Below are 13,120 nucleotides of genomic sequence, written 5' to 3' on the forward strand. Positions count from 1 at the left end.
AATAGTTAGTTACTCTTAAAATTTCAGATAAGTGAATATAAGCCTTATCTATATTTTATATACGTGTGTATATGTGCAGACACATGTGTTAGTGTCTACCCACACTAGAAACTTTATTTTATTTTGCATAAGGAGGGTATGCAGCTTGTAGAAGTAGTTTGCAGTGTAATAAGTATTTTTAGTTCCTCTGCTAATGTCAAAGAAGAATAACTGCCTTAACCAGATTGGAAACGGAGCGTGAAATTGTCATTTGAAGCCTTGTTGTGTTTCAGGACACAGCTTACTTGAATACATGATGTATTAAGACTTGCAGCAGCTTTTCTGGGGGGAGAAAAAAAAACCCCAAATGTTAAGAGTTGTGGTTTTTAAAATGTGTTATGTCTTCAAAGTAAGTAAATTAAAAATGTGGCTTACCAGGCCAATGGAAAATATTTGGCTGTGCCCTGACACTCAAATGGAAAGTAGCTATGCTGGTTTTTGCTCTTGAGTAGAAAGTGCTGCTCTGTGCCCTTGGAATAGAGCTGCACGGGGATTTGTCAGCAAAATATTTGGAGGTTGGGGAGTGGGATTCAAAGGAGGTGCTTAAACAGGTTTTTAGTTAGGTTTCTTTTAAAGACCAGATTTTCTGAAGGGTCTGGCATGCCTTATTGTCTGCCATAGGGATTGTTAAACTTCAGGGTGCTTCAGAAAATCTGGCCACTAGTACGAATGAGGGATGAAGTCTGATATATCACCTTTGTGTGCATATGAATTACTAGGAGTTTGAGCTCTTTCCGTTTCAAATAGTGTTCTACCCAGAGGAAGAACTATCTCTTGCCAATTGTAGCACCCCCTGTGCTGTTACAGCAACTTCTTGTGTGGAATATGAACACAAGGAAAGTAATTAAAGTATTTTTAGCATTTTAAATGAAATTAGCACTAGGAGAGATGACTGTAGTCTGTGGGGAGCAGACTGTTCAGGAACCCTTTTAGAAAGATATCCCAAATTAATATTTAGCTCATGTTGTACAATGTCATTGTAGTTCAAGTCCTATAGTGGTGAAATCTTTTACCTCAGAGGCAACATTCACTTATCCTAGCAGGGCACGTGATCTTTGGATCTTCAGGTTTGCTGCTATTGTGCTGCTTATATCTTCATACCAAGGTAATTCCCCAGGCTGAGAGGAATGGCAGTCCCAGATCTCTGCTGTTTCAGATGTCACTTCTGAAGCGATTCCTTGCCTTAGCATTGCCACCTTCATGGTGTTGCTTATGCTGGGGTTTTTTTTTTGAGACAACATTAAGTTCACTGTAAATATAGCACTTGTGTCATTTAAAGCTCATGCGTGCACTTCGATTTTACTGTGTCCCACAGCATTCCTATTCTTAGTGTAGGAAATGGTGTGGCTGGTGTAGAGGGTATCTTCCATCAGGCTTTTGTGCTGAGGGCAAACAAGTACAGAGTGTACACAACTGATTTAACTAGAAAAGAGCCTTGTTAACCTCCTGCTTTTTCCTCTGGGTGCTTTGGAGCTGGCCAGTGATAAGCACACGTGTGGATGAGAATGAATTGAATTATGCTATAAAGGAGTAAGGGCTGTTAGTGATAAATGGGTTTCATAGCGTCCTTTAAAGCACCTAATAAGAGATCCCAGTAAACGGTTTGTGGTAGGAAATTGCACCACTGACGAAGTACAGCTGAAAAATCCAGCCCTTTCCCTCCCCCCGTCCAGCTGGGCCCAATCTCAGTGATAGGGTTCACAGCTGACAAGGGTGGGGAGGTAAGAGATGAACACCCATTGCTTAGGGCTTAGATTAGGGAAGGCTTTGTGGCTAATACCTAGGGCTTGAATTAGCACCAGGCTTTGGAAATAAAGTGAATGGACGCATTTCTTATCTGCTCAGTGTGGGTGAAGGAATCTCATTTCCTTGAGGAATCCGTGGCGCTTCAAGGGTTAGTGTCTGCTTCTTGATCCTCTGCTGAGGTAGGAAATGCTGTTGCTGTAAATTGCTTTAGCTTAAAACTCGGCATGGTGACTCATAAGACTTGATGTCTTGGATCTTTCATTTTCTTGTCTTCTTTCTTCTTCCCTTTACAAAAAAAAAAAATCTTTAATTGCTTTCTGGTTCAAGCAGAGGAGTTCTCAGTGTCTTATTAATACAGCATGTTTAACAAATAACCCAAACCTATGGAGATTAGGAGTTACAAGGGAGCGTTACTAAAATCTTTCACATGCTTCTTCTGCAATGAGAGCTGTTTCCCTCCTCCCAGTTTTTATGCATTGGCATTCTGTTGTCATTATCGAGTTCAGGCTGAGTTAATTCCTTGGGCCTTTTTACATTGCTGTGTTTTTTCCTCCTCCCATGTTACCCCACTCTGAAATCCTGACTTTCACTGAGCGCAGCACAAGAGATAACACCTGACTGCTGGCAAGTTGCATCAGTGTTATCTGTCGGGTGCTGTCGGGGCCAAGCTGTCACTGTGCTGCTCCACGTGAACTGCTGCTTTGTGAGGAGTTCTTGCTGCAGTTTAGGGATGTGTGTGTGTGCATGGGCACGTATTTAGGTTGCAAGAACGTGTTCAGTTGAGCAAAACACTTCTTAATCTGGATTTATATAAAAATAATGAAATAATATGAAATAATGCAGTTCTGTGTTGGCCAGTACACCGTAAATACTTGTCAGTCCCTTCAGGACTAGTTTGACCACCTTTGAGATAATTTCTAAATGTTTCTTTAAGCAGTGATCCATTAGCCTAAAAAGCATTACAGTTGGTTTTGGGAGGTGGTTGGTTCTTGGTTTTTGAAACAGAGTGATTTTGATGAAATAAAAGCTTGAGTCTGCTGGGTTTCAAAATGCTTCTACTGCCTTACAGATGGAGATTGCCAGGGCACTGAAGGTGCTGACTCAATACCTGAGCTGAGCTGTCTTGATTCTTCTTTGTCTGTGCAATAGTGGAAATCCCTTTTTACCATCAGTCCACAAGCCTGCCAGTCATGCAGGAAATGCCTTTTTTTTGGTTGTTTCCACCTCCGAGCAGCTCCTTTCTATGGGATCCTTTGCTGATTACTTGCTTCATTCACTCCTTCCTCTGTTTCTGTTGTCCAGGAAGGATACATGACTTGCTGAAAAGAGAGAAAATGCTATGCTGGGGATACTCGTCCTTTGGACAACCTGGGATAGGTAGCAACCTCCAGGTCATCATTCCTGAACCGCAGGTGTACGGATTCATTCATGACAGAAATGTCAAGGAGGTGGCATGTGGAGGAAACCACTCCGTGTTCCTCTTGGAAGATGGGGAAGTGTATACCTGTGGTTTGAACACCAAAGGCCAACTGGGGCATGACTGTGAAGGAAGCAAGCCAGGTAAGTCCACTTTCTACATGTACTTCAAACCGGTGGGCTAAGAAGATTATGAAAGCTGCTTTGTGTTGGTGGCTACAGAGCTGGAGCAGCTAATGGAACTGAAGATTATGTGTGATAACACAGTACTGAAGCTGAATAATATTTGCTGGTTCCGGAAAGCTAAAGCTGAGCAGCATGGGTGGGGAGACAGGTCTGCTCAGTTTGTCTGGGAAATGCATCAAAACAGAGGCAAGCGCAGATGGTCTCAGGGCAGATCTTGTTATTTGGCATTATGTTGCCTTTTTTGTAAAAGGGAAGAGAGGATCATGAGTCACAAGTATCTTTGCTTTGTCTTTCCAATTGTACTGCATCCTTATGCCTACTCTTGTTCAGCTATTTTTGGGAATTTTCTCATTTTCCACTTTCTACATGTACTTCAAACCGGTGGGCTAAGAAGATTATGAAAGCTGCTTTGTGTTGGTGGCTACAGAGCTGGAGCAGCTAATGGAACTGAAGATTATGTGTGATAACACAGTACTGAAGCTGAATAATATTTGCTGGTTCCGGAAAGCTAAAGCTGAGCAGCATGGGTGGGGAGACAGGTCTGCTCAGTTTGTCTGGGAAATGCATCAAAACAGAGGCAAGCGCAGATGGTCTCAGGGCAGATCTTGTTATTTGGCATTATGTTGCCTTTTTTGTAAAAGGGAAGAGAGGATCATGAGTCACAAGTATCTTTGCTTTGTCTTTCCAATTGTACTGCATCCTTATGCCTACTCTTGTTCAGCTATTTTTGGGAATTTTCTCATTTTCTCATGTGATGAGTATAGCTGTGGAGAATAAACCTGCTTTTGGCCAAGAGGGTTTATAAATTTTGTTTACCTCAAAGAGCATAGATCTGTGTTGAGTATAGCTGTGGAAAATAAACCTGGTTTTGGCCAAGAGGGTTTATAAATTTTGTTTTCCCCTCTTGGAAATACCTTATTGACTTGTGCCTTCTCCCCTTCGTTCTTTCTTAATCTAGGAGGAGGTCATTGTGTTCCTTATGTTCCTCAAATTGCATTGTCTTCACTGTGTTCTAACAGGCAGAACCTGTGTGTGCAGAACCATGGGCAGCTAATGCCTCTCCTTCCCAGGGTGAAGGAGTGGTTTAATTGTGTATTGTTGTTCTAAGAAACCCTGAAGCCTTACTGACTTTCTTTTGAATGTTGGACTTAGGATTCTCTTTCCATTAACTACTTGGTTTTGGCATGTGGTAAAGATACAGATATTTCTGTTTCTGTAATATAATAAAAATCCCTCTGTGGGTAATCAGAACACTAAGACATTGTCATTCCTCAGACTGCAGGCTACCCCCTGTAGGACTTGGGGCTTCTGTAGTTTATCTTATTGCACAGCAGAGGTATAAGGTGTATACAAAATACCCACTCTTTTGCATGTGCAAATCTGACCTGACTGATTCCACTACCTTTTTTTTTCTGTCAGTGAGTCTTTTTTCCCTTTCTCTCAAGCGTGAGGTGATAGATGTGAGATGCTGGATGTCCATGATGCTGGATTAGAGGAGTTGACCTTGAATCTGCTCTCTTTTGCTTTTCCTAAATGTGGTTTTCAGGCAATTACTAAAAGAGGTCGGGTCTGTCAGGAGTGCTTAAGTCCTATCTGCACAACCACTGTTCATCTTCTGAGGACTTGTAAACTTAGGCCCTTGAATTAATGAGGAGCCTAATAAAGGAAGTCAAGCCTAGTGAATATTCCACCTGACATGCTGAGAATGCTTTGTCCTGCAAGTTCTTTAACCGGTTGCATCACTCTAGCGCAGAGGCCCCAGAAATCCAGTACTATTGTTCTGTGTGCTGTGAAGATGTGTGCTCTGAGAAACATCTCTGGGCTAGCCTGCTGTTTGTCCCTGAAATAAAGCAAGCATAAGATGGTAATGATAATGGAAGCTTCACAGCAAGTAGATCAGAGCTGAGAATGGATCTCATGAATCCTGAATGCTGAAGTGTAGGCCACTAGCAACTAGGTAATCCTGTCTTCAGTGAGGACCCTAGAAGAGGGGCAGTCTGAGATTTGGAAAAAGAAAGAAAAATTTATTTGGGTTTGATCCCAAGTGCCCTTCCACCCTTTAAATTATGGGACTGTTGCTAAGATGTGACACTAACTTGCAGTTATTCTGAAAAAGGTTCTGCAGTACGGTTCTCTGAGGAGCCTGTGACAATTGTTGAGAAACCATGTTTCTCTACTGACACAGCACTACTGGCTTTCCCTGCGATGGAGTTTCTGCTGGCTGGGGCATGTGGGAGGGGTGTGCTGTAAAGTAAGGAACAGCTTCTCTTTTTAACTCATGGTGAACAGCCATGGTAGTCTTTATGATAGCAATAAACTGGGGGAGAGTCCCACTGCTTTATGTAGGTCTCCTTTGACTTGCAGCAATGGGAACTGAATTTCTTAGTTCTCCTTTGTAAAGAGGAACCAGAAGAATCAAGCCCTCCTCTTTCACCCCCACCTCCCCTGTGTGGGATAAAGACAGCCTTGTACCTTCTGTATAGAAAGGTATGTCAAAGAGCATCTTCTTTATTCTCTCTTAGTTGTGGACCAACAAATGAAGACATGGTAGGAAGTGAAGATGCATGGTAGGGTGTAGGGTCCTGAGCTGTTGAAGATGATAGAGAAAAGACTCCAGCAGGAATTTCAGGGGGAGAATGGGAGAATTGCCTGGAACTGGGAGTCTTGCAAGTTGCATCTCTCCATCCTCTGCCGGCCAAGGCAGTGTGGGCTGAGGACTCTTGGTTTTACTGCCCTGTGGTTTGGTTCTGCCCAGCCTGTGAGGGCAGCTAAAAGTGGCTGACCTCTGCCCAGCTCTGGACCAGAGCTGCATCTACTGCTGTGGGAGGCTCTGACACAGAACTGATTGTCCCCTCCAGGCAGCCTCTGGAGAGCCCCCTCTGGACTTCAGAAATGTTTACCCATGGCCTGCAGAGTGACTTGGTCATGTTTGAGGGTAACATCAGGACATGAAAATATGCAGGGGGCCTTGAACGTTTTGAAGGTGCTATAAAAATGCTGGATGACTTCAGAGGGGGGTGAAGTTATCTCATTCTTCCTGCCCAGGTCTGTGCTCATAAGAGGAAACTCCCTTTTACTTCTCACACATTTGTTTTTTGTGTATGTGAGACTTATGCTGCCAGCATGCTGAAAAGCTTCAATTAGTGTTTTCAGAATATTTGATCATATTGTTTGCCCGGAGACGGTTATTTCCCAGGATGATGTCTGCTTGTGAATAAGATTCTGGGACTATACAATGTATTGAATGTGGATCTAACCCTGTTCTCCTTGAAAAGCCTGTGGGTTTTACTACTGACTTCCAGTGGGAGAAGAGTTGTTATACTTGCAGTGAGTGCTTTTGAAGACTTTGCCTGCCTTTCTTCCCTTGCTCTGTATTCCAAATAATTATTTTTTCCTCTTGTTCTGCTGCCCGTTTACACATCTGTAGCAGGAGCATTCAGTTTTGCTTCTCATTCATGCTACTCACAAAAACATCAAACAGTGGCAAAGTGTTTCAGTAATTCCTCTTAGAGGAGCCCGTTAGAAGGGCATCATTCAAAATGAAAGAAACTTTTTAATTAAAAGCTGTTTACTGTCACATCAGCTGAGCTTTGTGGATGTAATACAGAGACAGGATAACAACCAGTGAAGCGATTCTTGTGCCTCTCTACAGGGAACAGAAATTACTGGGGGAGTACGTGTCACTGAATGAGTATGAGTCAATAGAGGTTTATTTTCTGGAAGTGCCCTTTCCTTGGGCTTTACATTGTGGGGGTAAAATTAATATTTAAGATGTCTTATAAGTCTATCCTAACTAAAAGAGCATACCTTTTGACTAAGCTAACAGCCTGTGATTGTTTCTAACTCGCCACTTCTGAGCTAGGGTAGTACCAGGGGTGCCACTCCTGTGGGCTCTACCAAGAGGCATCTCCCCACATGTTTACTGTTTCATTCCTTCTTTGAATTGTGGTGGTTATCAAGCTACGTGGGAGTCCATTTCTCTCAGGGATGGATATCTGGTTTTGTTAATATTGAAATGATTGGTTTTCCTCACTTTATTTTTTTCATTCTTCCCTCTCCCCCAAACCATCTATAGTTTGTCTCTCTGTGGTCACTTGGCAGGGATGCAGAGGCAGAGACACTGTCCCAGTGTTCTGTCACCATGACCATAGTTAATAAAGCTTCTGTCTGACCTGTCCTAATTTTTACTTGCATTGTTATGCACTTGGGAGTCCCCAGAGTCTCTGACGATACTTTAGGAGAAGCAACCTAGCAATCTTAGTTGTGAAGTATTGAGCCCACTGTTCTGCAAAATCAGTTTGAGTTTGCATTAATTTTTGTGAGCATCGTCAGGTGTTAACACACATTTTGTCTGTAATGGGAAGTGGTAATTTTGTACTGCGATAGTTTTAAGAAACAAGAAACTAATTCTCTGTAACTTTATCTAAATTTCCACTTCAGCCTTGTGATTTCACTTGGATTGATTTTCTTTGGGTCTGACATAATGTCTCGCCTCCCTGTGATGAATCGTAGATAAGTGTGTTTTATCTGAATGTGCACACATATGCTGGGGAACAAGACATGCGCAGGTACCCAAGGTAAAGGCTCTTCTGGGATTTGGGCTGAATTATAGAGGAGTGTAAAACAACTAGCTGGTGGTTAGCCATTTGTAAAGATTTAGGAACATGCTTGAGGCTGAGATGTGCAACCTCTTTTCTGGTCTAGAGATTTGTTCTCTGTAAGTCATTCGGACTTCATTTGAAATGATTTCTGCGAGTGAGCAAACCTTTTGCAATTAGCATCTCAAGGGAGTTACAGGAAAATGTCTGGTGCCAAATTTGCCTCAAACCTTTCCTCTGGTAACGTACAGCAGACAAAATCATGTTTTTTTTACCAGATTTCCTGTCTGGATGCAAATGTGCAGGGTAGCATTGCTTCCTTGTGCATTGTGGGATCTATCTGCTCATAGCCGCAGGGCTAGAAATATCATCATTATGTTCGCTCTCAAAAAAACCCAACAAACCCACCAAAACAAACAAACAAAAAAACCCCAGTACATGAATTTCTCTGAGCTCAATGGCCTTTCTTTTCAAACATAAATCTCCTTGTCCTGAACTTCAGCACAGGGTTACGGTGAGCAGAGACCTTGGTGCTCACTGCGGCATGCCTGTTAATCATAAACCCTGTAACAGCTGAGAATTCAGATGTGCGACCTGCTTGGAAGGACAGTCTGTATGGATCTTCCTGGTGGGTCAGAAGTCAGCCAGGAGGCTCTGGCTGCTCAGGAGGAGAGGTGGCAGGGCTTGTTTATTGGAAGCAGCTGTGGCAGGGATTGCATTTATTGGAAGCAGCTGTGGTGGTGAGCCGGTTGGAGATGAGGAGATAGGTTGTTGCATTGAGTAGGTAATGTAGAGAGCTGCTCACAGGTGGGATGACAGTGCCAGGAGAATGGTTAGTTCCCCCTGCTTTCCTCCTCTTTTGCATGAGGAGTGAAAAAAGGAAAAAAAAAAAAAGCTTAAAAACCAGTAATTCCAGGAGGTTCCACTAAGCAGGCTTTTCACAGGGGATCTGAGCCGGATTTGTCCCCCTGTTTGGGCATGGAGCTGAGGCTCAGCACACAGCTATTGCACAGTTCCCAGGCACTGTGGTGTGGGAGAGTCCTGCTTTGCATCCATCACATTTTCTCTACGCCCCCGAAGCAGAGCTCCACGAGAGGCAGAGCAGCCCTGCTTCCAGGCATCGCTCCTGCCAAAGCCTGGGAGGATGTTCCTGGGAAGGAGAGTGCTGAGGGATCTGTGGGGAGGGATGGAGGGAGCTAGGGGACAGAGAGGCTTGTGCAGAGTCAGGCCTTTGATGCTAGTCTGCAGCAGCTTTCAAACCAGAAAAATAATAAAGGAAGGATTAGGACACAACTTATGTTTCAGCACCTAGTGTAAATCTTACTTGTAAGAAGAGGCAGTTTATTAAACTGGCCACACCTTGCAGAGTCAGGTGTGTTCATTTGTACTTATCCTTTTCCCCTCCTTCAGTAGCTCACAGGATCTGACCAAGCTATTTGAGGTAATTGTTATGCCTTTGCTGTGGCATTCAGCAATGTGGACTTGTGTTATGGTATGTCCATCTGAGCTGAATTAGTGCAGTTTGGGCTTCAGGATGATTTTAGGCTTCAAGATTTGGAGGCTGGATTTAAAAATGACTTCATTTAGAAACGTTATGTATATGGTCAAATGAGAAATTAAATCAAAGGAAGTGCTTTCCCTTAGATATCTTAATTATGCATCCATTGTGTTGAATTGTTTGGCTGAGGCTTCTGAATATGCCAGATATTTATATTGCACCATTTTAAAATTTGCATGGTCTGGATCATGAAAACTGATTTCTACCAATACTCTCAGAGATTGCAAGCTTAGGGGACCCTGAAGTGAGGAGAGATAAGGCTCTTTGGGACAGCCTGAACGAATAGAAATCTGGTCTCTTGTCAATAAAGAAATTTACCATCTGAGCCTGAAATGGCTATAATGTGTTCTCAGTTGTAACTCTGAAGTACCCTCTCTAAAAACACGTGTTTTATTACAACAACCAGATTTCTCTCTTGATTTCACTTTGAGGGGTGAAAACAAGAGTGGGCCCAGGGGAAGCAAGATACTGGTATTTTAGAATGTTCAGCCTATGCTACTGAAGACCCGACAGACCATTTTAATGTGTCTTGTCTTGAAAGACAATAAGACTGTGGTAAGACTGATCAGGTTTTTTCCCTTTAATTGGGGATTTGTAGGGCAGATTAGCAACATAAACTTGCATCTGTCTTTGTCACTTGGTCATTTGTTATTCCTGTATCATGTGTAGTATTTAGAGGCTTTCTGAAGGTGCAACAGAAATAAAGTCTGTCTGCATGTCTGGCTTGGAAGGAGTGTGAAACCGTGGCGTTGGCACTAATGACCTTCCCCTCTCCTGAAACTGCTGAAGCTGAAAGGGCTCAGAATATTCTGGACTCAGAATAAAATGGGTGGGTAGATGTGTGTGTGTGGTGAGGTGAATGGAGAGGGCAAGCAAGAAGCTGGAGGTGATAGATGCACATTTTCTGAATGCCCCAACCTGTTTGTGCTCAGAATAGTTGTCCGTGCTAGACAAAAGTGATGATTTCATTAAACTGAATGTGTAAGTAGTGGTGAGAGTCCCGACTTCCAGGAGAGATTTCAGTAGTTTGGTGGCTGTTGAGGCTGCAAGTTCATAGTTCTTGTCTTCAAGATGTGTTATGTGACACTACCACAGATGAAGATAAGCAGTTATTGGGCAGTTTTTGTATAGGTGAGGGTCTATGAATAGACATCTGAAATAAGAAATCTCTTCCCCACCAACTCCAGAAACTCTATTCTTGCTCCCAGTAAAGCAGTTTGGGTGCTTTTCTTCAGTAAGAATTTTTTTTTTCCTCTTGCTTTAAGATCCTATGTTTCCTTTAGATGAAAACGTGCTGGCATGTGTTTTGAGGCAGCAAAGCCTGAGTTTGGAAAGTTGAATGTAAAGCATTCTGTATGATTTGATCTTGAAGGCTTACAAGAGTATATAGGGTGTTCAGGATGAATGCCCACTTTCCCGATGGAAAAGGGGTTGGCTTGTTTTTCAGTGTGTAACTGTTACATGGCTCATGATGTATGGTTGTTGCTAACTCTGTCTATAGACATCAGATCTTCCAGAAGATGCATAATGATGTCTCTGATGATTAAGTTGACTCAGTCAACATTATACAGCCTGTTACTCTTCCTTAAGCTGTATTGGAAAGAAGAATTTATCTTGAAGATCTTTGTGAGACTTCTCAGAAATCAAATATTTTTGATGCTTCAGGCTGCTAGCAGAAAACAGCTGTTCCTGCAGCAGAGCTGTGAAGAAACGCTCACCCTCTCAGCACCTGACCTGCCTTTTAAACAGCTGCCTGCCTATATAAACTCACCAAGAAGGAATGTACAGATGCTTGTATCTCCTTTTCTCAGAATGCCCTTCAAATCTTACAGTGGAGAAAACTAATAAAGAAACTTTTGTAAATGTTTAATAGGACTGCATTTAATTACCTCCCTTTCCCGGCGGTAACGTATTCTCAAGCAGTATTTGTGAACCTGGTGGGGATGTCATTGAAAGCAAGGGCAAGGGTGCTGTACTGAGGCTGCACTGGGCAGATGTAGCTTTTCAGGAACATGTGGCTTTGTCCTGCTCCCATGCAAATCACTGCAGGATTGAAATAAACGGGAACAGAGTGAGGAGAACACCAAGTGCTTTGGAAAATCACATGCTGCTTTGTCAAAGCCTGCGGCTGCCACAAGTGAGACTCTGCCAAGAGCAGCTACCTAGAGAAATGTACCCTCCTGTCTAGAAGAAAATGTAAAACGCCTACATGAAGGTTAAATGCTTCCTGTTGTGCAAAACTGCTCCAATAGCATGAAGAGATGGCAAAATAGCACCTGTCCAGGGGCAAAAACTGGAGCAAAGCCCTTGTGGCTGGCTTGCAGTGTCTTGTGGGGACTTGGAGGTGCTTGACTTTGAGCCCTCTGTTCAGCCGTGATCACTTGCAGCAGAAGGACACCCATACAGCAGTGATCTGCAGGATTGAGAGCAGCAGTTCTAACAGCAAACTCTTGCCTTGCCTCCTAGGGCAGTGATTTGTGGCCTGGAGCAGCTGAGCCCCAAGGACAGGCTGTAGATATTCCTGGGTCTTTGTGCCTGAAAGCTGTTGAGGTTTGCCAGCACCTACGCTGGAAGGGGCTGTGTTAAGATCTCTTCCTCGCAGTGCTAGGAGGTGAAAGTGCTGGTTTTTAAGGGGAGCTGCTAATTTTACACTGGTTGCCCTTTCTTTTGCATTTATAAGGTTGGCTCAACAATTGCCACAGGACTATGTTAACTCCTCCATGTGGCTATGATGAACTGTAGTGAAGGGCTTATTTTTCCTTTTCCCTGGTCTGCTGTCCCCACTTGCTGCAATCAACCTTTGTCACAGCTTCCAAGATTGCTGTGGCTTTGCTTGGGATTTCTCAGGCAGAAATACAGGTTTGCACTGCATAGTACCAGCACACCATATCCAGTCTCTATACATCCTGTCTCCCTAATTCCTCCTCCTACAGCTGAAGTCCATCCTCAGCATGTCTCTCTGAGGTCTGACGCACCCTGCCCACGCTGGAGTTGCTGCCCTGGAGCCATGGCATTTGTTGGGATGTGCATGGTGGACCTTGGGGGTTTCTCAGCAGTCACAGCCCAGCTGCAGCTTCTGTGCTGCCAGTGACCAGCAAGCCTGGCCGAGTGACCACCTTTACAGCTCTCTGCAGTTACCTGAAGAGGAAAATGGGCTTTCTGGGTTTTCTGAACATGTTTTCCCTGTTTCTCTCACAAGTCCTGGTGCCTTCCCTCTTTGAAAGATTTGCCTGTACTTGTTTACCTCCAGGATCTGAAGGTGGATTCTTCTCTCTGCCAGCTGATGCTTGTCAGACTGAAGCCTTCTCTGCCTTGCCCAGCCCTTCCCAAGAGCCTTCTCCACCTGGCTGCTGGCTCTGCCCATACCAGTCTGCCTATGGCTCCTCAGAGAGGCTATGTTCCTCCTAGACAAAAAAAGCAGCGAGGCAGGGAAGTAAAAGGCTTTCTGTGGCTATGTTTGAGGAAGGGGCTTGCTTTCTAAGGGTAGGTGTCTGTGGTCACAGCTCTGAGGGGGGCTAGCTGCCAAAGTGTATGCGAAGTGACACCCTGGATTGTCACCTGCTTTGGTCTGTCCTTT

General features: G+C 43.7%; 1 protein-coding gene across 1 annotated transcript in view; it reads left to right on the forward strand.

The window, feature by feature from the left end:
- The first annotated feature begins 2,754 nt into the window (after nt 1-2,754).
- Nucleotides 2,755-13,120, forward strand: part of LOC106889180 (probable E3 ubiquitin-protein ligase HERC3) — a 50,169-nt gene continuing 39,803 nt past the window's right edge. Inside the window, exon 1 of the mRNA XM_014943970.1 lies at nt 2,755-3,345. Coding sequence (XP_014799456.1) covers nt 2,976-3,345 — 370 coding nt within the window. The 5' untranslated portion in view covers nt 2,755-2,975. The remainder of the gene's footprint in view (nt 3,346-13,120) is intronic.

Source organism: Calidris pugnax, unplaced genomic scaffold, assembly GCF_001431845.1.
Source record: "Calidris pugnax isolate Ruff unplaced genomic scaffold, ASM143184v1 scaffold15, whole genome shotgun sequence".
Taxonomy (NCBI): Eukaryota; Metazoa; Chordata; class Aves; order Charadriiformes; family Scolopacidae; genus Calidris; species Calidris pugnax.